This window comes from Sander vitreus, chromosome 9, assembly GCF_031162955.1.
Source record: "Sander vitreus isolate 19-12246 chromosome 9, sanVit1, whole genome shotgun sequence".
Taxonomy (NCBI): Eukaryota; Metazoa; Chordata; class Actinopteri; order Perciformes; family Percidae; genus Sander; species Sander vitreus.
In genome coordinates this window covers 17,291,613-17,319,525 of record NC_135863.1, presented here as the reverse complement: position 1 = coordinate 17,319,525, position 27,913 = coordinate 17,291,613, and the positions used below count along the sequence as shown (strand labels likewise).

Genomic DNA, 27,913 nt, shown 5'->3' with positions numbered 1-27,913 from the left:
AGTTTGGCAGCAGCCAGATGTTTTGTTTTGGCATGCACATATACTACGGTATCGTCCGCATACATTATTGTTTGGACTTCAGGGCAAACAAACGGCAAATCATTAATATATAAGCTAAACAAAAGCGGGCCAAGTATCGATCCTTGTGGTACCCCTGTGCATAAGCCAAGAGCTGATGAACGATAACCGCTCACAGAAACATATTGTTCTCTGCCAGTTAGATACGACTCAATCCAATAGTTAGCCAGGGTGGAGCTAGTCTAACTACTGCATATACTGTTGGGTAGATTAATCTATAATAATTAATCATATTTTATTATTTGATCATGTTTTGTATGTACATTCTCAATCTGAAAAGCAACTAGTGACTACAGCAGTGAAACAAATGTAGAGTTAGTAGTTAAGTACAATATTTCCTTCTTAAATGTAGTGGAATAGAAGTAATACTCAAGTACCTAAGTACAGTAATTGAGAAAGTGTCCTGCCCACTGTACTAATTCTTTAATTTTAAAACGTACTGTATCCAGGGTCTAATAGAGTTTACAATAAAGTTCACTGGGTTTGAACATATGGAGATTGTGAAATGATCTTACATTTAATTTTTTTGTTAAGCCATTTAATTATACCTCTGCTTACGACATTACAGCTCACAGTTTGTTTTCCTGCTTTAACATTCACAGTTTTCTTACATTTAAAGACATGTTAGCAAGTGTGATCACTAATGCGCCTTTGTTCTTAAGCCACTTATTTTAATAATTGTTTAAAATTGAATAAGTGTTTGGAGGCAGAAGAACAACCAAAAACAAAACCGTATTGATCAATATCTTTATTATTTACAATAGGCTTAACACTGATAAGCAAAACTTCACAGTAATATAACGTGAGCTTTAAATAAAAAAAAAAATAAAATAAAAAAAAACACAAAATATATATATTTTGTACAGTAAAAAAGTTAATGATAACATCTCTGCCATTTTTATCCCTGTTTTAGATTCACATATTCCATTATTTTGTGTCTTGGTTTACATTGCACTCGTACAACTGAAGAAGTGGCCTTTGGTATAATGATGTGTACACACATTCTCCAAAGCTGTTCTCTAAAACAGAGACAGGAGGGGGAAAAAACAGATATACAGGATAAATGCAGCCAACATAAAGACAATGCAGAAGACTGACAATGAGAATAAGAAGACATTTGTGGTCAGTTCAAATATTAAACAGGGTCAGTTCCGATATCAGATTTGAGGAAAACACATCGGCACCAAATAAATCAGTTGACTCTGTAATTATTGATTGAATATCTACATGTTTTATTTCTTTAAAAAACAGCCCAGAGTGGAAATGTAGTAAATGTTTTCTTGATAAGGCTTTTGGGGAAACCTGCTCCACAGATGCACCACAAATCAACAGAAACTTCATTTATTGAACAAAACCTCTGATGGGGCCAGATTATGAGACAACAGAGTAGCTTGGGTTTAGTGCAGCAGACTCATGTGCCTTTTGTTAGAGAGGAAACATAACCAGATGTGGCTGCACTCAGTGTTAATGGACACTAATAAATGGCCTTAGTAACTGAGTATCTGAATACATAATCTTCATAGACAAAGTGCACCTTTCAGTTTAAAGTTTGCATCTGACCATTGACCTCCAAAAGACATGCTGTAGTGATATGCTTATCACAATCTCATGGTAAAGGAAAGAAAACAAATGACTGTTTAATGATGGACATTTAATATTTCCATACCTGTGAATTCTTGCAGTGATACTGTACTGTATGTGTATAATCATTTGTTCACAAAAGGCACCAAGAGTCATGAAAGAAAAGATGATTGATGCATTCTTTTTTTGTTTTGCCCGTGTTATTTGAAACTCACAGTGAATAGAATTGAATCATCAGGTTTGTCTCACAGGATCCTGTTTGGCATTAAATTGGACATAAATACTGACACACAACATGAAATGATGATATGTAATGCACCACAACACAAGTTGACAAAAGTTTACTTGGCAATCCATCAAGTGTCATTAACAGGCATTTTGAAAGTGTTATGGACCTGCAGTGTTTATAAATGAGATTTTGTAGTGTTCATATGCAACATGTGACATTGAACCAATGTGTCTGAGGCCTTATCCAGTGTACATTAAGATGTGCGCCAAAGCAAAGAAAGTTGTGTGAGTTGTGTGCGCTGTAGTTTTGTTTGTGCTCAAAAAAACAGAGCAGCTGTTTCTGAACATAATTATTTAGTGTGACCAAAATTAGAAGTGGGGCCATTAAAACAATTACAATAAATAATAAAAGATGGCACCTTAAGAGATTAAAAGAGTCATGCAGATGATTATTCGACCGGGTTCAGAACGGAAGAATAATACATGCATAAAGCAGATATTCAGATCTGGGTGGATGAGCCTCAGTCTTATGCAGTACATCTCTTCAGTCAAAAACATTGCTCTTTATGCTGTGACCACACATACATCTTTTGTTTCCTGGATATGAAATAAATCAAATATTTACATAACTTTTTCTCTCAAAATAGGTCTGTGCTTTTAATTAAAAAAAAAAAAACAGGAATAATTTAAAATTCAAGTTCATACATACATTCTAAAAAGCATCTTACTTTGAACCAAATAATGTATAAATTGCTCATGTGCTGAAGACATACTGCAGTTTGCTTGTTGAGAGATTGATACTGTGTGATTAGTGTAAAGTAGGTCTCTGCATTTCGCAGTGTTCATACATGGAAGAATTTGAGGCACTGAGGACACGACAAGGCCTCAGGGAATCCAGCACTGTCCATACTCAGAAGGACACTTATAGAACTTCTGTCCCAATTCACCTGCACATGCGCTACCCTGTGCTCTCCCCTCCACTCTTTTATATTACACCACACAAGGAAGAAATTCCGTGTGCAAGAATAACTGGACATAAACATTGAAATGCTTTAGGAGACAGGTGATTTCCCCCATTTATGTGGCACTGTGTTAAGGTGTGAACATGAGTCACATCATTGAAGCGAAGACAAATGCTGTGCATATGATGAGACACCCTACGTTAATTCATCATGTTTTAGTATTGTGGGGAATAAATAAAATAGATTCATATAAATCTTTTTTTTTTTTATATATTTGATAAGCCTGTATTTGGCAAAACTGAAACCTACACGTTTCTTTAAGCTTATTTACACACTTGTCAAATAAATGCACACAGCTTTCTATGATGTAAGTGATCCCTTCAGTCTTTCTCGACAGTCACTTTGTGTGGACATGTGGGAATGTCTGCACCAAAACAGTTGGATTATTCTCTAAAAATTGTTCTCAAAAACAAGGCTTTAAACTTATACCAACAAAAGCACTTTTGGGGAGATTTATATCACATTTGTCCATCTTCTTAAAAATACTGATGGTCATGAAAATAAGAAAAAAAAAACATCTGCACACAGAATAAAAGTGTCAAATTGAGACCCCAAAACCTTGAATCCTGATGATGTTTCCGATCCTTTAGAATACAATGGCTTTAAAAAATGGCTTATGGTCACTCAGTTTCCCAGACACTGAGCAAAACACTCTACTGCAAAACGCAGTGCACCCAACTGATGATTCACTCATTTGTAAAACACTGTTCGAGCTGGGTCAGTGAAAACAGTTGTCTAGTATTCTCAGTAAGGCTGAGCACAGCCACCATCTTTCATGCTCAGTATGTGACAGAGTGAGAGATAAGCAGAGTGAGCTTAGACTTTACCTACTCTCTGGGCTGGCTACACACAGCTGATACACTTGACATTAATTTAACAAAGAGGCCTTTATCCTGGCCAGGTGGAGATGTGGAGCTAAACATTTCATGGTGTGACTTAAACCACATTTAGTTTGGTATAAACATTTCTGAATATGTACAGGTCAGAGCAAAATTAGTGTCCACACTTGTACAACAGTTGTTTGTAAACAGTAAAAAGAATAGATTTTGTAGTGATTTCTCTGAGGTACTTTAGAGATTCATCTCATTTCGTCCCCCAAAAAGCTGTCAAAAGAATCAGAAACATAAAAAAGGGAATATAAGCAGTCTGTCGTGTAGTCAGGGGTGACGGTGGGTGGTGTCACAGTGGCTACCTCTGTACTACGTCACTAATCTCTTTAATACAGCATTGCAGGTTGTCCAATACAGTGTTGGGCCCCACACCACTCAGCCCTCCACCTCCTGAGGACGAGGCCCTCAGTTCCTGCAGGCTGAGCTCCAGCTTTCCCACTGCCTCTCGGAAGGCAAATTTGTTCCTCATCTGAGGGATGCAGTCCACATAACCTGAGCAGTAGTCTAGCAGCTGGTGGCCAGCGTCCAGCACCTGGCTGCTGGAGGGGCTTTCGGAGCTGGCGTGGAGGGCGCTGCTCAGGCACTCAGCGCAGTCCAACAGGGCCTCACGACTCACTCGCTCCAGGGGCAACCTCTCTGCCTGCTGCCTGGTCCGCCGCAGTGCCACTTTGGAACCGGCAGACGGTGCTGTGTGCGAGGAGGCGGCAGTGGTGACGGCTCCGTTGGCCATTGTGGTGGGAGTCGTGTTGGTGGTGGCAGAGCAAGATGAGGAAAAGGTGGAGGAAGATGCAGGAGGCACTTGTGGTGGTGGCACTGACGGTCTGCCTGTCATTGCTCCTCCCGACATTCTCCCTAACCGGTGACCTTTCAAAGTGTCTCCGTTTACTTCCACAGGTGCTCCTCCTACCTGCTCCTCTCCGTCGCCACTGTAGGAGTGTTGCAGGCTGCGCAGGGTGGGAGGGGGAGGGGGAGCACACTTGGGTTTTACAAGTCGCGGCCTGTCCCGGTCTGTTTGGTGCTCAGACAGCAGTTTGAAGCGGTTCCCCTGAGAGTCTAGCCCGACTAAGTGCACATCAGCTGGGCTATGTTTCAGCGTGGGGGAGATCAGGACTGGAACTTTGTGGTTGTGAGTTGGTGCACCTGCTGCAGCTGATGAAGCACTCAAACTAGAAGTCTTAGAGGGAGATGACCAACTCTGCTGCCTATCTAGTCCTCCAACACTCTCCTCTCTAACCTCCCTGACCCGGGACAGACTGTCCGATTCCCCCACCTCCCCCCCAACCCCTGGTGCCCTCACCCCTACAGCAACGCCCCGGGGTAATAGCTTGGCTTTGGGCCTTTCCCTGATCTGTGCAGTCCCCTCATCCAGCCTCCTCAGCAGAGTTTCTGAGGGCCGTACAGCGCCATTCTCTGGCTGGGAGGTTGTGGAGGCAGTCCTCTCTAGAGGGGGTTTAGCACTGCGGTTCCTGGGTAAAGTCAGAGCCATGCGCTCCAGGTCTGGCAGCCCTGCTGACATGGAGGAGGTAGAATTGGACCTAGGGAAAGGTTTAGGCCCTCCAGCTATATTCCCACCCTCCTCTGAAGAGGCTGTCTTCCCTGTCCGTAGGCCCAGTGTCTTTTTAATGAGTCTAGGAGTAAAAAAACCAGCCAACCCACTCCAACTGCTGCCGCTCGTCACCTGTGAAGCAAGCCCCCCACCAGAGGGTTTCTGTCCAAAAGCAGCCCCACAGCAGCGTGACTGAGCCTGGGTGGGTTCACCATGGGAGTGAGAGGGAGAGGCGGAGAAGCCACCAAGGCTGTCAGACTGGGGTAGAGGAGGAGGAGCGCTGAAATCAGCAGTAGGCTCGTATTTCTTGTGAGGCTGCGTTTCCATCTCCCGGAAAGAACTGCTCCTCTTCGGTGGTGTCGGGAGGTTCTGTTGGAGCTGAGAGGATGGTGATGAGGAAGAAGAGGAGGAAGATTTCTTTTTTATGAAGGAGCTAAAGAAGCCAGTCTTGCGATCCCGTGTAAATGTTCCCATATCCTGTGCGTCCTCTAAAATGCTGCCGGGAGATTTATCTCGTGCTTGCTGTTTTCTGGGCAGAGCCGGAGAGCTTCCCGATCGGCCATCCCCTCCTAACAAAGTAGAAGCCCAGCCTGGAAAGATATAAGAGAGGACTGGATTAAAACAATGCAACAAAGCTGGGCTGAACTCATCAGGAACACAACTATCTTTGTTAAAAGGTTGCCTAATACTTTTCAAGAAACAGGTAATGAAAAACACTGCTCTGAATCCCATTAGGCTCTCAATATGCTTGCCTATACATTAATGTCACTTATTGCATCAAGCAGCTGTGTGCTGTTGTGATACGATGGACTATTCCCGCCTGTTTGAAAGCGGTTTCTCATTGGGGACTTATGAGTAAGGAAAAGGCATTCCAGGAAAAGGGATGTAAAGTTTTCAGGCCATGAGAGTCATGCACATGCACACTAATTTAATGATTTACAAGCTGCTCTTGTAAAAGATGGGATGATGAATACACTTCTAGGATTGATGAGAACACATGCCAAATTGAAACGGCCCAACCCGTTACAAGGAGGGCTATGACAAAGAGGGAAATACATGTTCACAGTTCTGCTGGCCTTTAAATCAATACACACTGGTGCACAATCTTCTCTAACCAGGCGATGAATAGGGACTTACGGAGAAAACCGATAACTCTAACCCATTAGAACTACAAAAGTTATGTGACATGAATAAGGGCACTAATAGTTCACTCAGTATTTCTTACTTGGCATGGATCTCTCTTCGATAGCATTTGCATGTAAATATAAATGTATACAAACAAGAAATATTAATACAACACATTTGATATGACGAAGTAAAACTGTGGTTGCAATCTTTGTGCATTCATTAACATCAAACATACACTTTATGTTTTAGGAGTCTTGCCTTGTGCTTGCTTAATGACCTTGTGAAACAGTCTGCATGTTCACAGTACCATTTTTATTTGATGTAGGACTTCATGAAAGCTACCCTTGGTAGCACTTTATTGGTGAATAATTATGTTCATGGAACACAACATAAAACCTTAACAATATGGTTACAGTGGCAGAAGGTAAATAAATAAATAAATAAAAACGGTAAACCAAGACAAAGACAGGGACAGACTGTCTTCTTCACACATCAGGTAAACACAGAAATTAGACAAAGTTTTATTTTTAATATAAAACAAATAAATAAGCAATAACTTAAACGAGACGAGACAAACAGACAATGTTATGGAAATGTAATAATAGGGTTAGCAAATTTTAATACATGATTTGTTACCAAGTATTGATTGGGATATGGGAATAACAGTAATGCAACAAATAGGACAAGACAGAATATGAGCAAGATCTTCATTCCATCACAGACATGTAGTTTCTATAATGTGTGTGTGTGTGTGTGTGTGTGTGTGTATGTGACATGAGGAACGATGGTTCAGTTGAACATGTAGATCATTCAATATATTTGTGTTTGTGGTTGACATGGATAACATGATAGGTGAGCTAAAACTACATTTATAATGCTTGAGGAAACTGAAATCTTTTAATGTTAATGCTAGAATTTAGTTTTTTAAAATACTATCTATGCATGAAACAAGTGTATCCTGGGATAGAGAAATTTTATTAATAGAGTCAAATCATAACAGAAGTTATCTCAAGACAGTTTTCATATAGAGCAGGTCTAGACCACTATAATTTACATAGACCCAACATTCCCCCATGAGCAAGCACTTGGAAATGTCAGTAAAATTTGCAAAGGCAGGATAAATAAAAGTATTCACTAAACATAAGAGATAATAGTTAGCATACTACATGATATTGGTAAAGATAGCAGAAGCTTCACTGCAGATTTTTACAATTCTTTTATTTCTTTTAGTTTTTTGTGGAATCCATCTTTATTCGGTGTGTATTTATATTTCATGGTTCTATCACTTATGTTTTACTTTTATCTTTAACATCTTATAATTGGTGTTGGATGACATGGACATGAGCACTCAAGTATTATGGCTGAATAAATGGAACATCTTATAAATCAAATACTAGAGTGCTGAAACAGTTTCTAGGGACTATGTCAGGCTGCGCTGGCAGATCTGCCTGGATGATGGACCGGATGCCAGACAGATGCCTGCACCAGTGGTCAGTTGGTAAGGAAAATGACGGCACATCTTTTCAGGCGGCGGGCTTGGCGGCGCTGCAGTTGACTCTGTGAATCTGTGTTCTCTGGCATACCTGCAGAATCATAATGTGGTGGATCTGACTGGTTGGTAGTAAGGTAGGCATGTCTGGCTGTACCTGAATGACTGTGCGTGCCGTGGTCAGATCGTCCGTCGAGTCCACCCTCAATGTTTTCCTTGTTTTCTGTGTGCTTGTGGGGTGTGCGAGATTTGGAAGGCAACAGGGGCATGTCGTGACTGAAAGGGTGCAGTGGTCCACAGTGACCAGAAGAGGCCGTCTTACAGAGCTCCTCTGCTACCTCTACAAAAGAACAAAAAAGAAGAAAAAAAACTCTGAAGTCAGTCACAATCCAAATTTAAACCAACATACAAACATTTGCTGACCAAATAAACCTACATTAATTTACATGTCAAGGTTTTATTTCTGATCAAATGATTCACCAACGTCAGCCTTCTGAATTAGAGTTTGTCTGTTCAGCCTAATCAGTGCAGCGGTTTTAGAAGCTTTATGTTGGAGCTGCACAAAAGACTGACAGTTGAATTGCCAGCTGAAGATAAGCTACATGTTACTGTACCTTCAGATATGCTGGAGTCATGGAACATTGTTTCAAAGGCTTGGTGGATCTCTGCAAATGAAGGCCGGTCCAATGGGCTCCACTGCCAGCCTGGTAGAGAGACAGACAAAATGGCATTACTATAAGAAAGTACAGTATTCGACGAGTATATATGACTTATCTGGCCTTTCCCAAATTCTGTAATTCCAGACTATAGTCTTTTTTTTCCCTTTCTAATAAAGGAATGGTGAGTTTTTAATACAGTATGGAAGGGGATGCAGTGAATTAGGAAAGACTAATGGGCAAACCAACTTTTTTCAAAGCTGTCAACCTCTATTCACGTCTTCGCAATAGAGTAAAACCACTTGGTGAATAAGTAAAAGGTAGGTAGGATAGCTACTACTCACATGCTCTCATGAGTTCATAGACTTTGGGTGGGCATCCCTCGGGCTGTTCCATGCGGTAACCTTTCTCCAGGAGGTCATAGACCTGAGACAGATCGATGCCAGGGTATGGAGACATGCCATAGGTGGCAATTTCCCACAGCAGCACCCCGAATGCTGAAGGAAGACATTTTTAGAGGAACAAACATTAGCGCATGGGAAATGAGCTACAAGAAAGAAACCCTTAGTATGAAAGTGTACTCATGCATTGCTCACCCCACACATCAGACTTGATGGAGAAGGTGTTATATGCAAGGCTCTCTGGTGCAGTCCATTTGATGGGGAACTTGGCTCCTGCATGAGCAGTGTAGGTGTCACCAGTCATCAACCTGCTCAGGCCAAAGTCTGCAACCTTCACAACATGATTTTCTCCAACCAGGCAGTTCCTCGCTGCAAGATCCCTGAGAGAGGGATAGTGAGGAAGATACTTTAGATTACTCTGCCATATGAGATGGACAAATATGCAAGGAAGGCAAACACAAACACACACACACACACCTAGAGTATCCCCTCACCTGTGTATAAAGTTCTTCTTCTCCAGGTATTCCATGGCAGAGGAGATCTGAGTGGCCATGTACAGCAGCACCACAGCGTTCACCTCCTCCTTGTCACAATCTCTCAAGTAGTCCAGTAGGTTGCCGTGTGGCATGTACTCTGTCACGATGTAGAACGGAGGCTCCAACGTACACACACCTGTGGTAGAGGCAGCAGTTAAAATACAGATGCCAACAACCACTACTGTAACAGTCAATGTGTCTGCAGAAGCCAGCTCAAAAGTAATTTCAGGAGGTCAGAATGTATTGAGATAATATTTTTGTTTTTGTTAAGGCACAGTAACTTGTTGGTAGAATCAGTGGTGTTCATAGATACTGACCTAGTAGCTGAACGAGGTTTGGGTGTTTAACCTCCTTCATAACTGCTGCTTCTTTCAGAAATTCTTCAACTTCCATTGTGTCCTCCTGTCATTATGGAAAAAAGGGAAAAACGCAAAAGAAAAAGAGAGGAATTTTATCAGTGGGTTAAACAGACACATAACATCAGTAAAGGAAAGAGACAAGCATATGTATTACTAAAGTCTGCCTGCAGGGGGCGATCTATAACTACATTTACAATTCAGCTATCTACAGTCAAGTTCAGTGAAATTAAATTATGATAAGAGGGACTTCTTACCTTCAGTGTCTTGACAGCCACTGTGAGGTTGTACTTTTTCCACACTCCCACGTACACCTCCCCATACTGGCCTCCTCCCAGCTTGTGCTTCATGGTGATATCTGTGCGCTCCATCTCCCACTTGTCGTGGATGGGTGACACACCGTACACTGTGGGCTTATTACATTTGGGGGCTGGGTAGTGCAGAGTGGTGACCAGGCCATCGGCTACAGTGGAGTGGTGGTGGACCAGCTCGGCCAGGGTGGCAAAGCGGCTCTCAGACGTCACATACACCTGAGGGGGAGGGGAAGGAGGAGGCGGGTGAGGACAACGGAAAAGAGGAAAGGATGAGGAGAGAGACAAAGTTAATAAATGCTGTCAAAGTCCTGACACAAACAACAGCAAATAGCACCACACATCGTCTTTCACCATACAATTCAAAAGAGTATCATAAATATGAAGCATTATTCCATTGTCAACCACCCTAAACTCTTCACTCTACTAAACTCTACCTTTCCATCAGAGGCTGTGTTGATCCGGTAGTGGTAGACTCTTCCCTCATAGCGGAGAGAAATCGACAGCTGTCCGGGGCTGCTCTCGCTTTCCCGGACCAGGAAACTGCCGTTGATGAGGGATGAGAGCAGGTACTCAGCGGCGCTGCGTGACACGGGCCCATGGTACCAGCTGTGCTTTTCCAGACTGTTGACAGGCGTGATGTAGTTGGAGGGCACCCAACCCTGGCCGTTCTTAGAGCGCACTTCACTCCACTCTCCATTCTGGTTGTAGCCCAGCACACGCAGCTTCTCACCTGGACATAGGAGGGTCAACTTGTAAGACTTGATCACAAACATGTTATCAGCTGCAGCATGGACTGGTGGTTGGAAAGATTAATATGGTAAAAGAGCCACATGTTCATGGTTTTTAATCTTACCCATGAGTACTGCTAAAGTGTGCTTTAAAAAGAGACTACAGCTAATCAGTACTTGAAAAAACTTTGCAAGCCATTTTGAAAAATGCCTACAATTTAAAATGTGAAGATAAAAATTCTTTAATCGTGAGTTTAAAGAGAAGGTGCTTACAGGATTTAATTCAATTTTCTTTCAAATTTCTTACAGATACAACATAGAAGAGAATTGAGAGTCATGGATATGACGTGCCTCTCACTGAAACTACATCAAAAGCTATGGAACAATGATAGGGTTGGGTGAACTGCATATCTGTCATAGAAGGTTAGGCAAAACAGACATGTAGTGACATGATCGGTTGTCTCTGACTCTACCTAGCCTGTCTCTGACGTCAGTGTGGGAGAAATGAAAGAGCAGAGCAGAGCGACTGATGTGCTGGAGACTGAAGAGAGGCGGCGCATCATCAGTATAACAAACAACACTGAATGAAGCACTGATCAATCCTGACAGGCTGATGGAGGATTGGAGAAAAAAGGAAAGGGGCAGTGATTGGCTGGGTGTAAGGGTATGGCAGAAAGCAGACGCTCAGTCAGCCCGGGGAGGGAGGAGGAAGTAGAGGTCTACCTACCTCAGACAATTAAATTTGATCCAGGTGAAGCAACAAATTACTGCATTTAAAAAAGCTCATCAGACGCAAAAAACACTGCACAGCAGTTTATAATATTCACACAACTCTGGAAAATGATCACGGCGGAAACTATTTGATCTTTAGTCGCGAGGTAGAAACAGTAGAAATATGCCGCTCAAGTTATCCACCATTTCACGCAGGGCTGGAGTCAATCTGAATGCGGCTGTAGGCTATCATGACTCGGCCACATAACGCCTTAAAAACAGTGAGACATAGCAGAGCTGCAGGTCTACATCTTAAAACAAAACACTTTATGCTAGCAAGCCACAGAACTACATTAAACAGAGATGGTTATTCACATCCAGCCCACCAATCCATCAGTCTCCTCTGTGTTGTAAATTTTGTGGGAGTGGAAACACTGACTGCCTCCCTGCCTCACACTGGGAGCCATGTGTGCCTGAAGCCGGGCTCTGGTCTGGCCTAGCCTGGTTTGACCTGGCACAGAAAAGAGACAAAGATTAGCCCCAGACACGGGCCTGCTAAGTCCCCCTCTCTGATCAGCCCATGCCCGCTGTGCTCATCCACCGGTTATTATTACAGTTGGGGGTATTCCATATTAACACAGTGTTAAGAGGCATGCTGGGGTCTTTCCACATGACAAAGCAAAAAGCGGGACAGATAGGAAAAGTGCAGCGAAGCCTGGAAGTGCACATGTGCTCGCATGTGGGCAAGAATCTCAGTCTCACTACATGAGTCAGGGTCTAAACATCATTTCCATCCCAGGCAGCTGCCGTGGATGTCTTAAAACACTGAATAATTAACACACTCTGCCACGTTTAATGCTTTAGATCGGTTGGGGAAATAAGCCTGGCTGTCTCTGGATAATATTTTGAGGATATTTTAAGCTCATTACTCGGGGGAGAGCTGGTTGACCGGTAAACAGCTGCTGGTTGAGATAGGAGGTTTGGACTGAAGAAAGTGTCATGGAGTGAGCAGTAAGAAATAGTGAGAAGATTAAGACATAGTATAAGCATCACTGCTATTTACTCATGCTGTCTGGTTCCAGAGAACATTTCCTTGCTACAAGCTCTGCTATTATTTCTCAACCTCTGGACTAGTGGATTTTGGCACCCCCCAAAGAGGTTTTAGCCAGCGCCAAAAGAAAACCACCAGCGCCAAAACTCCCCTTTCATCCACAACCTCTATATTTTATCTGATTCAGATGTGAAGCTAGCAATAATGGGATCTCAGTTTTACCATCCAGAGTCAGGCTGTACCTGTGGAACTGTATACTGTGGCCCATTCTGATCCAGGAGAAACCCTGAGGTGGTGTAAAAGCAGTAACGTGCAGTGTGAAAGAGGAATGTGGAGTGTGTGGGCGGGTGACAAAGAAAGCTATAGGCTGGGCGTCAGATACCAGCAGATGACAGAACAGGGTCAAATTATAATGACAGTTGGGTAAGCTCTATTGACACACAACATTCCTCTGGCATAACTACACTTTTACACATCAAACATCATTTCATCTAGGAGTTGCTGACCTGCCAATCACAGGCACTGCCTCGAGGAGATTAGTGGTAACTCTTTGCTACATGTAAGGAAATCCCTCTGTTTTGTTGCAATGAATGTCAACAGTGTTGCTTAGAAGGCGTGGTTAAGAATCATCGATGATATGGCAAAATCTCGACAGGAGTAACATCATGTAGTTAAGCCACAACCTTCGGTGATGATCCATGGAAAGAGTGTACTGGAGGACAAGTCTTTCAAGTGTTGTTCCAGCACACAAGTTTTTTGTGAAATCTGAATTTGAAGTTGTGAGGGAGTTAACAGGCAAACAACAACATCAACATCATTAGTTGTTGCAATCAAATGACAGTGAATCAGAGAAAAGAAATGACAGTCATTGTTTACCTTTAGTGATGCTGAGCGTGTTGTCTCCGCTGGCGACGAAGTCATAAAGTGCAACGAAGAGGTTAGGGTCGCTCTCGGCCGCCCCCAGCAGGTTCTCCTTGGAGCTCCAGCGCACCGCCTCCGTCAGCGCTGCAGAGTCCAGGCCAAACGGCCGGTGGAGAGCTTCTGGAGGAAGAGAAGGAGGAAGGGTCAGGGAGAGAGAAGATAAACCATGAGTCAAATGTGACTGAGAATGCAGTCACATTTGTCACAATCATTTGCAGTGGCAAAAACTCATAGCTACAATCACAGACACAAATAACACATGGAAACCCATTACAATAAGTTGGTTTGTGTCTAATAATCAAAAAACACATTGAAACTGATCACAGAAAGCTGTCATTGAGGCAAAAGGTACTTGGTTAGCAGGGTAGCTGAGTCAAGACCGATGTCTAACCAAAATGATACAGATTGAACTATAATCCTAAGAGCTAATTCTGCCGATCGTCTACCTGTCTGTCCAGGCTGTTTCTCTTGCCTGAACCCTGTGTGGCGATGACGGCCGCTCAGAGCCGTCCACTCTTCCTCAAAACTGCTGTTTGCCTGCAGGCACCTCAAAAGCATAACTTTAACCAATCCACTCTCTGAGGAACACTGTTATCACTTGCTACACGCACAGAGGCCTGCGGTGTCTAGCTTAAGCCAGGTAAGATCTGAGGTGGGAGCGTTTTGTAGGTGTGTATATACGGAGAACAAGAGGGAGGAGCTACGACATTGGGGTAGGAAAGATACTCTCTGCACACAAGATGCAGTGATTACCATAGCTACATAACACCCACACACACACACACACAGACATACCAAGATGAACTACTACATGCGTAGCTTACACGTACTACACTCAACAGCTGCTGCCAAAGTCACTGCATGTCTGGACAGCTGCTGAGCGAATGGGAGAGGAGGGTGGAGAAATGGAGGGACGGAGAATGGAGAACAAGTACTGCAATACAAGTAAAATGGAAAGGCTGTTACATAGCATGTATTTATCTTGTCTAACAATAAGGTTGACATTAACCTAGTGACTAACCTTAATTTTTGTAAACTAATAACTTTAAACAAACAATGTCCTTAGTACATGCACAGGGCCTAATCTATCTACTCTGCCAATAGAAAGCAGCATCTGTAATCTTACAACTCTATACGATTACTGAAAGAAATGACAGATGCGTTTGTTTATTTTCACTTGCACATTGTTAGTGTAATCCAAAACCACAGCCCTGCCTTGTCTCGTCTTGTAATCTGTAGTTTATGGTATAATTGTAAAGGATTGCATTATCCTGAGTAGTGTTTTATATTTTGTCCATGTGAGCAAAAGTAAAAAAAACAAGAAATAAATAAATACAGATTTTATTTTAGTCAAAATGCAACTGAATGGTTAAAGTTGAAGACTATAATGACATTAACAAGGAAACCAGTTGTTTCTGTAATGCAGCTTTTCAAAACAGAAAACTATGTTTGAGACAACATGACAAGATATTTAGTATCACATAATAATGTAGATATATGTCCTAGGTCTAGTAATAGAACAGCCAACCAAACTAACAAATGCAAAAGCTATGCAATGTAACCAATCAACAAAAGCAGCTGACTGTGAAAACTGGACTCTAAGTTATAGCTCATGTGTGAACAAACACACGCAGCCCAGAACTTAACATTTCTTTCAGATTTGGTTTTTAATGCGATAAGTTAGAACCCAGATTTGATAAATGTTAGATGCCAGACAACCTTTGAGTTAGTCAGTGATAATAATAATAATTATACCAATAATAATACTAATGCAGGCTTTTCACTGCAAGCATCTGAGTGATATGTGATTTAACTATGTTAAATACGGCATTTTTCTTTAGACCAGTTTAGGTTTTAAGTATTGGGTGAAATATGTTTGTCATTGTTCTAATCTTGCAAAGTTGGCAAGATTAGAACAAAAAATTAAGCATTTGCCATAGTTAGTCTAACACCATGTGGCAGGCACATGCCATGCATGCAGATGAGAGGTTTCCTGTTATGTTCAAATCAACACTTAACATCCTTCTCCTTAGCTCAATATTGTCTAGTCTCTCCACCATCCTTCCACTTTTACACACAACTCTTGCCCACCTTTGTTCTGGACCAGCATGCACTGCAGCGCGGCACTGGCCGTGACCTGGCTCAGCCACAGTTCCCAGTACATCTTCTTCCCTGGTCAGCTACCAGTCCCAGTATCCAAAGAAACACTGTGATTTTCTCGATCCGCTGTGCTGACTCCAAACAGTCGTTTTAAAGCTTGACTGTGTCTACGTAGACTGAAAAGCACAAGTGTACATTCTCCTGGAGCACAAGCTAGTTCTTTTAACCATGTCCTTTTACCAATGTTGTATGCAAAGCAATTAGAGAGAGATGGAGACCCCCCAGACAAAGTATTTACCCACGCTGTCCTTGACTCAAACCACCTAAACTCATGAAGTTACAGTAGTGACTAGCAGAGTTCCTGCTGGGAACTCCCTACTAGCTTTGATGTGGTCTAGGGGAGTCAAGATTTCCAAGGTCCATCTGGAGAGCAAAGACATTCATGACTGATGTTCTCTGCGGTTAGGTGAACTATAAGAGATGGCAAAACGTGGCAGAGAGAGGGAGCGAGAAAAGCATGTGGTAATGGGGGGGGGGGGAAAGAGAGTGTATGGTATGGAGGAAAATTGAGGTAAATGTGACGTGTGCATGTGTGGGTATATGTGTGTTGTGGGAGTGTGTGAGGCCTGGACCAGCAGATGGCTGGTCTTGTTCCCCTTGTGTTTGTGTGGGTGTGTGTGTGTAAATGTGCATGACTGCAACTGCTGTAGCCAGGCTGAGCCAACTGTCAGAGCTGCTCCTCTTACATGGCTACATATCACATCACTCTTCCCAGGAATGTTTTTAATGAAATAGTGACATTATGCCATACACATTTGTGAAAGATCCCGATCCGAGGAATCTCTATTACAGTCATCCCAGACAACCAGTAGGACACAAAAAGAAACTCAGTCACTGATTACTCAAGTACTCTAAGGCGCAAATCAAATAACCTGATTAAATCAAATTGTTTTCACAGCATGATCCAGTTTCATTAAGTCGATCGTATTTCTTAAATTACTTCTAAATCCTTCTTATGCCAGACAAAAAGCAAGATGCTGTTCGACTTGGCCAAACTCAAACCTCATGTGCTGGATCGTTTGATTGAGGGAGCAGTTGGTCTGCGTGGGGTATGTCGTGTGCCCGTCTGGGTGCCTCAGTGTGTGTGTGTGTGCTGTGAAGTGTAGCACATGTGCGTTCTGAAGAAACGACGGCTTTGTGTTGAGCGGAGCAGAGAGGGTATTTGCAAGTCTGAGGGGCACGACAAGCCTGCACCCCCTAAGACAGCTGGGACAGAGGTGACCCTGGTCCTAAGGCGGGGGCGCGCACACACACACACACACACACACAACCCTGCTGCTTCCCCTGCAGCTGTTTGTATGAGTTTTTGCCTCCATGTGTCCATAAAGCTTTCACTTCAACAACTCACCACCTTATGCCAAAGTATTAAACAACACAATAACATCACGTACACGCCCTAATTAAAAACAATACAGACCGTATCTGAAGCCCATGACCAGCGAGGTAAGGATGTATTTTTAGCAGCTGGAGAACAAAACATAGCAGCATGACATCCAGAAATAACTCTGCAGAGCACATAGTGATGGTGGTACGGAGATAGATGGCTGGCTGCCTGCAGGAAGCCCTAACAAAAACCTGAGACAATGCCGCGGATGAGACCCACATAGACTAGACATTACATAAGCCTATAAGCCAGGCCAGATCAGATCCTGTGGCAGAAAAGGTGAAGAATACAGGAGTCATACATATCGGAAGGAGGGTAGGAGCCTGAGAGACTGGTTTACAGGGATCTACTTAATGTTGCATTCCAGTATCAACATGTTTTTGTCTTCCGATATTCACTGGTGATGATCACAATCATCATATTGCGCCTCACTGATAAATTATGTAGGGCTGGATCCGAATATTCGTTCGATGGGTAGGTATTTGATTTTCAACTTTGGGATTTGAATATTTGTTTTCTTTTCTTTTTTAAACGTGCATGCAGGCTGAAATTCACTGTGGTGTTTGGTCTGGATTAAGCTGCTAGCTAAATATCCGCTAGCAGCTGGCTAATTTATGCAGCGCATCCATCTCAGCCAAGAACAGATAAATGTTGTAGAGGTCTGTATGGGTGTTTGATAAAAGGTAAAGATAGTATGGCCGTGCATAATGCCAATACAGTGAGGAGCCGGCTGGCTGAGCATTCGCAGCATGCGAGTCCCGTAACGTTACTGTAAACAAGTTTTAAACACTAATAAGGTAAAAAAACGAAACGCATGCACCGAACTGCCCAGAATTTTGTGTATCAATAGGTGACTTTGTCCTGCAATAACAAAGCAGTTGCTTCATCTCTCCCTTCGTCGCCTTTTATTTTCTCTCTTTTTCTGTGAAATAAAGCTGCCTTCAAGTGCGGTTGGAAATTTTGGTTTCTGCCGCCGCAGCCACCAAAGGTTCGAATATTCACTGTTGAAAAGCACCGCAGCTTTGAAGCTCAAAAATTGGTATTCGGTACAGCCCTAAAATCATGTTTTAACAGCTCTTTTTTTGTTCAAACTGACACAAAAATATCCTGCAATATCACCGATGGAGATTCAAAAGAAATTTCAATGTTAGGGCACGGCGAGGACTCAGGTCAAGTTAGGTTTATTAATATAAGCCCTAATATGTCTGACAGCTTTACAATCTGAACAGCAGAAGACACACTCTAACCCTTCATTACCCTTGAATCCAAAAAGGAAACACAAATTCAGAAACAAACTGGGAGAAACTCTAGGACAAGCAACAAACAAGAGATATTCGTGTCAGGGCTCAAATCCAAATAGTATGTACTAAGTAGACAGTAGTAGAATTTTGACAGATGCCTGTCAACCAAACAAACACAGCCCATGCATTACTCTTCTTAGATCTTTTAATGCAGTATTTCTATGAAAGTATGAAATTGTTTAAAATCACCACCAAGCCATGTAAATTACATTGTAATATTTTTTTTTTTGTAGTAAATAAAAAAAGAAAAAAAAAATAGAGTAAATATTTAATGGATTTATCAGTTAAGATTAATCAATACTAAAAAAAAACTATTAGTTGAACTGCATGTAAGTTAACACGCTTGTTTCTAACATGTCACCAAAAGGATTTATGAGCAACCATTCTACAGTTTGAGAGGCAGTCCATAGCTGGAGAGGACAGAGGAGAGTCAGTTGTTCCTGAGGACTGGACAGAGGACAATAGCCTCATTAATGACACATTTTGTGTGTGTGTGTGTGTGTGTGTGTGAGAGAGAGAGAGAGAGAAGAGGACTGTTTCGCTTGCTGATATCAGTATACAGTATGCACTTGATAACCACATACAAGTATGCACTTGTCTTGTGCCCACAGATCAAACTCGTCCACACCGGCAGATTCAGATGTCTTCTCCCTAAGTCCGACCCCCGCCTTTAATGCATCCTGGTGTCGCAAACCCCTCTGAGTAAGTGATTATACACGCACATACAGGCCGGCCGCTGCTGCTGGGAACGCCCGCGAAAGCTCTCTATTCAGTTCTGTCTATACGGCCACCATGTCGGCTGTACGTGGGAATACATCAATTAGGGAGAGGACAAACACCAGTCTGAGCCTGAGGGCCAGTGGCTCATCCTGGAATGGAGAAGAATGGAGTCCTAACCCACAGCTCACCCTGCCCTGCCCTGCCCCTCTCAGGGCTTGTTATGGGTTAATAATGGGCTCTAAGTGCTTCCCTCTAGGTGTGCTAGCAACAAAGCTAAGTGCTCCTTTATGTGACAGCAGAGAGGCTGAGTGGCATATGATGACTGAAAACTCCTATTCAAAACTATACTGGTCTGCTTCACATTTTGTGTGCATTTTATATTTTAATAGACTAATTATATTTTGATTTTGTGCTTAAAAGTATCATTCAGTCCTTGGGATGTAACATTTGAAAAAGGAAAAACATGTCTTTGGATTGTTAACAAGTACTTCTACTTTAGCCTTGCTCAATCCCCAAGTTAAAAAAGCGTGTTTTTCTGTCCAGCAAGAGACCTACATTTGCACAAAAGTACACTGAATGGAAATATTACACTGATGACTACAGTAGATGTCAGAGCACTGTCCTCACTGCAAATCTGCCTGCTCTTGTCCAATACATTATGCAATATATGTGAATGATGTAAAATGTATGGCTGAGGTGCGCGTTTATTTTCTCAACCCCCACAGGAAAAGAGGTGTGTTCCCCCCAGCAGGTCTTTCCAAAGCCTAAAAAAGAACACTCTCCTTGCCGCCGTCTTCTTTCTTTGTAGTGAGGGTTTACAGAAGCACCCAAGGACTAATCTTGATGTCTGAACAGCTCTGTGTGCGGCGTTGTTAAGCTGTGCCAGGGTGTAGGTTTAAGCTGCTTTACAATGACTCCGTTTAAAAGAACTGACCAGAGCCCAAATGGAAGATTTTACTTCCACAGTGCTCTTAGTCAGATAGCTGAGATGCCTCTGGGTTCTAAACCAGCCCAGTGGAGAATCCACATTCAATGTATATGCCAGCCATGCCAATACTCCTCTACTGATCTTACATAAGGTGCGGGAAGCTCTAGGGACCTCACGAGTGCTACAATGCGATTACAACACGATTATCATTATCAATGCATCAACATTTTTGTAGGGCTGTGCAATTAATCAAATTTTAAAAGCGATAGATTTTGGCTTCTAACGTTCACAATAAAAAAGTTATCGAGAAAAACGATTATTTTGCACATTACGTTTTGCAAGTGAACTCTTATTTTAAAAACTTTTTTTTTCCTGAATGAAAAGAAGAAAAAAGTTCAACGGGAAAAGTATTAGAATCAGAAAGGGTTTTATTTTATTAAGTACGTTTTTTAACACATAGAAGGAATTTGTTTTGGTGTTGTTGGTGCATGTCACACATTCTTTAGATTGAATATTAAACAATATAAGTATAGGTACAAACAATATAAGTATATTTACACAGTATGTATTAAGTTAAAAATAAAGAATAAATAAAGATATAAATTAGGGATGGGCATGATCGATAATTGATCATTAAGAATTTTGTCGATCACATTAATTTGTTATTGATTAAACTAATGCTGGTTGCGTTGCGTAGTGTGAGTCTTGAAGCAATGAAATGAATTTCACTGTGTGGCAGCAATTAAACATTTTACCACCCGGGGGCGTCATAGGCTACTCAGTTACCTGCGAGTTTCTGTTTTGATTTCAAAAGTAATCATGAAGGGGCCACGGCGAAGTGTAGCGTGGGACCATTTTGATTTAAAAAAACGACTTGGTTCACTGCAAACACTGCGACGCCGTGTATAAGTACAACACGGCCACGACTCAAATGATGTACCACTTAAACAAAGTGCATCCGACCCTGGTTAATGTCGGTGGCGGTGCATCCTGCTCTCAGTCTCAACCTAGCATCACCTCGGCGTTAGCACGGAGGAGCTGCGATGCACAACGAGCAGAGGAAATTACCCAAGGGATCTGCAAGTTCATTGAGATGGATATTGGAACCAGCATGTCACATTCTGTCACGACGTACCAGACGTCACCAGACTGGTAGAAACTCACTACGAAGAACGGAATAAGGTTCCCCGGCCCGGGCTGGCTAAGTTAGCGCGGAGTTACCTGTGCATCCCAGCGGGTGTTTTCAGGCGGCTGGACCGACGGTCACCAGGTAGCGGTCGCGTCTGACCCCAGATCATGTCAACATGCTCATTTTTCTCAACAAAAACCAGTAGACTGGTGCAGAAGTTGTATGTGAGTTATTACTGGTTATTTTTTATTAGGCTTTGTCTGTGCCTTGGATAGTCTTGAGTTACATTTTGACAAAACCTGTCAGATCTAAGTATTATGTTTTTGGTTAAGTTATTATTTAACATGATTCTTTTTATGTATTATTTTGGAAGAAACGAGGGTCTCTGTTTAAGAACGCCGGCTCGCAGCAGCAGGTTCCGCATATCTATCTATCTATCTTCAAGTTTAGCCTAACCTCCAGTTTAACTGCCACAAGTTGTTGTTCTTCTTGTAATTAAGACCTCATCGAGGAAAAACACGCTGTATTTTTGTATTTTCATTGAATTTTTTATTTATAAATCATTAATTTTAATATAAAAATATTAATGATTAATTGATAGTCGATCGTTAATTCTCCCGACGATCGACTAAGAAAATGTAATCGAATGCCCATCCCTAATATAAATAAAAAATAAAGAGCAAAGCAGAATTAAGGGTTCTCAGTGTTTTCACTGTTGATTTGTTGAACTGTTTTTAAAATAACAAAAAAATAAGCAGCCATACATTTTTGATTTCTATAAATGAAGTATTTTTTTCTCAGTATAACTATTTGGTACTTACTTACTTAGCGTATTTGTAATGATCCATAATTTATAATAAAAAAAGTGTGCATTTCTAGCCAAGTCTCCAGCCTGCAACCCAGGAGATAAGCAGCAGTGATAATGCCAGCAACAGAGGACTGATCCTGGAAGTGAATCAGTGCTTTACAGACTTGGCACAGGGACTGTCCCCCTTTCCTACCCCTTATCTAATTTTTTCCTGCTGCACCATTGCAGCTTAAGAGTAAAAACTGTGACTTAACCAGGAGCCACTACAAAAATTTGGTCAGAGGTCTACACGAGTTTAAAACATTTGGTGTTTTTAAGCTGACAGATGCAATGGATGATTTCACCATCTGCACAGCCAATCACTCCCTGTTCTGATTAATCATCACTCTTTAATGATATAAGCTGCAGAGAGCTGAAGCCAAGGAATAGAAAATAAGACTGTGGTTTCGGGAATTACAGAAGGTTGACTGGTAGCAGATGCAGAGGCTCAAGGCTACAACCGGGAGTTTGGGCACAGAAGCGCACAGTCACAACAACAAAAACGTTGGGGGGGACCAAACCGTAGCCCTGTTAAAGTTTTTAGAATCTTCAGTAATTATTTGTTCATTTTCTTAAAATATGTTTGCAAAAAAAGATAACACTCTGAATTGTGTTTTCAGTGCAGTAACATTAGATTATGGAACATTCTGTTATGAAGCATTATGAATGAATGAAAATGTTAACTCTTCTTAGATAGATTTGGGATTGAGGCCCATCGCAACAGCCAGAGTTCAACAGAGACAAGGGTTGTGGACAGGCAGAACAGGTCAACTGCAGAGGCTAACAGCAGAGGCTCAGGCTGGGGATAGGCAGCCAGTCGTAGTACAGGGCAGGCTTGGGATGAGGATGAAGGCACTGAGAGACATCAATTATTTAACACACACAACCATTACAGAGTCCACAATGATACATGCAGTCTTCAGACATGACCCATGTCTGATTGTGTTAAAAATGATCTGCACAGAAACACTCTTCAAATACATCCATCTAATTACACTTATTACCAATGCTGAGACATCAGTCAAACTCATCAATTTTGCCTTAATTTCTAGCCAGTTTCACCCAGACAAGGTGTGGCCATGGCTCCTCCTAGTGGTTAACGGCAGTCACTAGGACTGACTGACTAGTTTTGTTTTGTTTTTTAAATCAAGAAATCATCTTTACTCCAGGATATTATCTTTTAAAGCCTATTAATAGCTCACCCATAGCTGCTAAAGCATCTGAAACTTGATTGTCCCCAGATATTACAGTGGCTGCTGTGAGACTTATCCTGCTTGTTGGGGGTTTAGCACATACGAGTTCACAGAAAAGTGGATTTGTCTCTAATCTAATTTCACCCGTGATGCAAATCAGCTTACGTCCTTGGATCCCGGATCCAGGCATCTCTCTTCTCCTCTGGGCAGCTTTAACAGCGCTGCACTTTCGGTACAACCGGCTCTTCATTCACTATTAGTGCTGCTGCCAAAAAAATATTCAAATCCGTTCATCTGCCCCAATTTCTATGATCTGGGTAGAGTAAAAATAGATTAGCCTATTGCTTTGTTGATTTTATAAAAACAAACGTCAGAAGTACCTTTACCGGTTCTTTAGATAATCAATACAGCAATCACTACGACCCGTCCAGAAGATTTACAAGCAAGATGTAGGTTTCATTGACGAAAGACGAAATAGGAGACATGTTAAAGTGACAATTACTGAAATGCAACATACATTCTAGTGCATCCTTAATGAGGCCAATTTTTCAGCAGGTTCACCCCTATGTGTCCGTTCAAAGGACTCTCTCCACTGCAGTGTGTGTGTGTATCAGATAAACCCACTGCAGAGATCGAGATCTCGGAACTCCTGACGAGGCCTAACGGGTGGCACCATCAATAAGTTGCAGCCACTGTTTCACAAATACTGCACTTCAAACAATACTCATAGGAGGTGGCTGTCTGGCCAGCTCCCTTTGAATCAGCACTGAGGTGGTCTGCTCCCCGTCTGTCTTTGTTTAGCTCAGTGTTTTCTAGCTGGCCCGTCTGTCTGTCTGGGGTAAACATTTTCTTGTTCGGAGACAGAGATGCTCAATTAGTGATGAGCTCAGGAGAACTCCTGCACACCTGAGCAAGGGACAGGAGCTGACTCGCCTTGCCTAAAGTGGTGAAAGACAAAAACAGCCCGAAGCTGGAAACTACAGACGTTGAAAAAATGTCACTACAACTGAGGAGAGAGACATGTAGGGGACACTGGGTTAGGCATATTAACAGACAATTTACACCATTGGCCTGCAGTCTCGTGTTTATCCCCCTAAAATGACTCAGTGGTTTCAGGCATACTGATAGAAACTCTAGTGGGTGCATGTGCAGAGGACACGCACTGATACTCCCTGGAAAGACAGGCAGCGACACAGGCATGAGATCAACAGACAAAAACGCATTCCTCATAGACTGGCACCTTTCAATTACATTTCAAGAAGGCATCATTTAGCCTCTGAAGTATGCTAGTCTGTTATACAAGGGTTATGAAGCTAGATTAATAAAACCCATTCAACATGTAGATCTCTGGTAGCTTTCAGTAGTAATGACTATGAACTGAAGCCATTCCTCCTATGAAAACACAAACACTGATAGAAATTAAAACACGCTAGAACTCTGAACTAGATCTGTTGTCAAACCAACACTTTGTCCGTTGACTCACAACTCTGTCTGTTCTTGTGCTTCCTTTTGCTGTCGCGGCACTTCCACTTCCCTGCATGGGATCAATAGAAGTTTATCTTATCTTAGCTTCCTCTTGACAAGACCCAGTCACACAATGTCACTGTCAAATTCACAGAAATCAAATCTGGCCATCTTATCAGTTCAATCAATACTATTGCTGAACAGATTCATTAATCAATAAAAAATTGGTTGATTCTATTTAGTGATTAATCCCACGACTGCCGATGATTATAAATTCAAGGAGCTGCTCACTTATATATTTTGTTATTATACATCATACTATACATTGTCTTGTGGCTTCTGGTTATACTACATTAGCAGCTGCAATACATCAATTTGGGATTGTAACTTGTGCATATTTTTTATTTATTGACATTTTATAAACTAAATTAAGTAGTTGACAAATGATGGCAATGGTTTGTTTTAGCCCTAATGCACACTGACTTCCTAACAACCAAAATAGCCTCCTTAAAAGAACAAGTGCGAATTTCACCCACAAAGATGTGCAAGACAAAGCTGCATCATTATCACATAAATAGACTGCCAGAAAAAAAGGCACTTTGATAGTCAGTGGAAGACAGAGTGCACAGTCCCAAGCTTCCTTGCTTAAGAGTCTTTGTTCTAATATTGTGTGCTCTGGATAGTAGCAGTCTCTTTGCAGAGTGGCTGTGTGACTGCATCCTGGCTGCTATAAAAAGGCCACTCCTGCCCAGACATCGGAGAGAACAGAGAAGTGCCGACACTGAGTGGTGCTGCACTTAGTAGGTCTGTCTGTCTGTGTGTGTGCTTCAAGCTAAGGAGGATTACTTTTGAGATGTGCAAGCCAGGAATTGAAAATGTGTTCCATTCCAAAAAGCATGCACCTTTGATGCGTCCTTGCTCACTGCAATGGTGTAAGGACGTTGGGTCATCGGCAGAAACTAGGAAAGTTATGTAGTTCTCCAGTAGTATATATATACACACACACACACACACACACACACACAGCACAAGTGAAGTGACCATCCACGGGAGAACAGAAGTAGGAGGAGAAACAAAGCAAACTGCAGATAGACAGACAGACATTAAACATCCCACCAAGTTGTCCAACCAAGTCTAACATAGGATGTCACAAACACACACAGAGAGAGAGAGAGAGAGAGAGAGAGAAAAGCTAAAAGTAAAGTGGATGCTTTCTTGATTTTCATGTAAAACATATTTGAGTATTATAAAAAGCCCTATATGAATAAAATGCATTACTATGATAATGATATTATGCACGCCACCAAGTAGTTATCCTCATCACTGTTACTTATAAGCCCAGATCAGACCGACCCTGCCTAAGGGAAAAAGGTTGGGAGAAAGGAGGCAGCCCATAAAGGGCATGGAGGAGTTAATGCTGGGCTATTTATCCATGTCTCATAAAGGAGAGATACAGAAGATCTGCAATGTTCTCCATGACTAACAGAGCAGATAACAAAACCAATGCATAGCTCTTGCTCTGAGGCAGGAACATGGGTGATGGGAGGTACTGCCACACCTGTTTTGTGAGTGGCTTTCTATGACTGTTAACCCACATTATTCATATCATACATGAGTTCTCTCATGAATTCACTGATCATGTGAGAGAATAGACGTATATGATATTAAAATATAATCACATAGGAGTAGCTTTAAAACTTTGATGTATGCACGAGTGCAATCATATAATGACAGATGGTGACTTAAATAATTCACATTCATTTCCCCCTGGATCAAACTCTGCAGTCAGCTTGCTGAGTGTGTTGTAACAGTAGACATTATCAGACAGGGGATGTAAGTGAGCATGTGAAAACCACTAGGTATTGTAATGTGAGCCTGTGGTGGCTGCTATAGTGAGTTAATGGGGTGGAATTGCTACTCAACCTCCGAAGGCAAGAATCACTGTTTACCAAACCAAGTATCACACAGAGGGGCCTTAGAGAAAAACATAACTAGCTAACCTCCAGTCATAACCCTTAGCTGAGCACAAAAAACATTTTAAAAAACATTGTCTCTCCTTTGAGGAACATTTGGTCACATGCAGCACATATCTGTGTCAAATCTGAGCAATTTAGTTATTCATCTTCTCAATAAATTGCCCCCATTGTATACACAAGACAATGGACAATTTTACACTCACACAGTAAATGATGAGACATAGAAAGCTAAGGTTAGTTGGCATGGCTATTTCCGCTAACGCGTCGTTGTCAAACTAGCATGGACTCTGCTAGCAAACGCTAATGCAGCAAACAAATATCAAAGTAAAAACGGACGGCTTCATCGTCCCCCCCACCTCTTTTATTAACGTGGTTCTCTTGTTACCTGAATGCAGTGTGAAGATATTGATCCCTGGGTCGGGCACGTTGACTGCAGCAGCCCTGCCTGGCGGTGTCCCGGTGCTACTGCCGGGTTCTCGGGGTCTCCTCCCGGCGCCGCTCCCCCGGTTCCCCTTCCCTTGGTGCGGTTGGGACGCGTGGGGCTGTGGTGGCTGGAGTCCGGTCGATGTGCTCTCACCGACGCGGCCTACCTGCTGTCCCATCCCGGTAGTTTGGTGTAAGGACGTTTGGGACGAAGCAAGCAAACCCCCTGCGCACCTCTGGTTCACATCCCCCCCAGCTGGAGCGGCCTGGCCCGAATAGTCTTCCTCAATCTCCTCCCCGCTCTTCTTTACCGAGCTAACGTAAACTAGCCCGTATTAGCTTGCTTGGCTAGTCCGTTAGCATCAGCGAAACCCACCCACCCTGCCTTTAACAATAAAATCGCAACCCCGGCGTGTGACAGCGATTCTCTTTATTCCAGTGACCTAGATGGTATCCGAGCAGAAATTAAAGGTGCCTGACGAGCGAGACTCGGTCAAATCTGGAGCTTTTCAGAATCGTTTTGCCGTTGTCCGGCCGCTACGCGCCCCCTCTGACGCCGCCATCTTTACCGCAGAATAGAAGATGTGTTGCACAAGGCGGGGGGCGGGGGGCGGGAGGGTGTTCGCCGCGATCCCCTGTCACCGTGATCCTCCACCTCTCCAGCACCAACACTAACAACACCGGGTCCCAACAATTCCCGAGCACCAGATACCAGCGGGCGGGGTTCCGATCCCGGCGTCCTTGAGAAAATG

At 42.5% G+C, this 27,913-nt stretch overlaps 1 protein-coding gene across 5 annotated transcripts; it reads right to left on the bottom strand.

The window, feature by feature from the left end:
- Positions 1 to 811: 811 nt before the first annotated feature.
- On the bottom strand, positions 812 to 27,744 carry abl2 (c-abl oncogene 2, non-receptor tyrosine kinase). 5 transcript variants are annotated; one of them, XM_078258992.1, is made up of 11 exons: positions 27,124 to 27,744; positions 13,592 to 13,756; positions 10,660 to 10,955; positions 10,169 to 10,441; positions 9,873 to 9,957; positions 9,514 to 9,691; positions 9,215 to 9,399; positions 8,963 to 9,115; positions 8,577 to 8,666; positions 8,120 to 8,302; positions 812 to 5,935 (listed from the first exon to the last, which is right to left on the bottom strand). In XM_078258992.1, the coding sequence occupies exons 1-11, from the start codon at positions 27,338 to 27,340 to the stop codon at positions 4,098 to 4,100; spliced, it is 3,663 nt and encodes a 1,220-aa protein (XP_078115118.1). In that variant the 5' UTR covers positions 27,341 to 27,744; the 3' UTR covers positions 812 to 4,097. The 5 variants fall into 5 exon arrangements, with proteins under 5 accessions (XP_078115118.1, XP_078115119.1, XP_078115120.1 ...); XM_078258993.1 differs by having other exon boundaries at positions 13,592 to 13,753; XM_078258994.1 differs by lacking the exon at positions 27,124 to 27,744 and adding an exon at positions 14,083 to 14,279.
- Positions 27,745 to 27,913: the final 169 nt, after the last annotated feature.

Excerpts from the sequence above, each read along its gene's own strand:
- abl2 (XM_078258992.1), bottom strand. The coding sequence starts at position 27,340 with ATGGGACAGCAGGTAGGCCGCGTCGGTGAGAGCACATCGACCGGACTC. Across the intron at positions 9,958-10,168 it reads TGGCTGTCAAGACACTGAAG|GAGGACACAATGGAAGTTGA; the intron begins GTAAGAAGTCCC and ends CCATAATGACAG. Across the intron at positions 9,400-9,513 it reads AAGAAGAACTTTATACACAG|GGATCTTGCAGCGAGGAACT; the intron begins GTGAGGGGATAC and ends TCCCTCTCTCAG.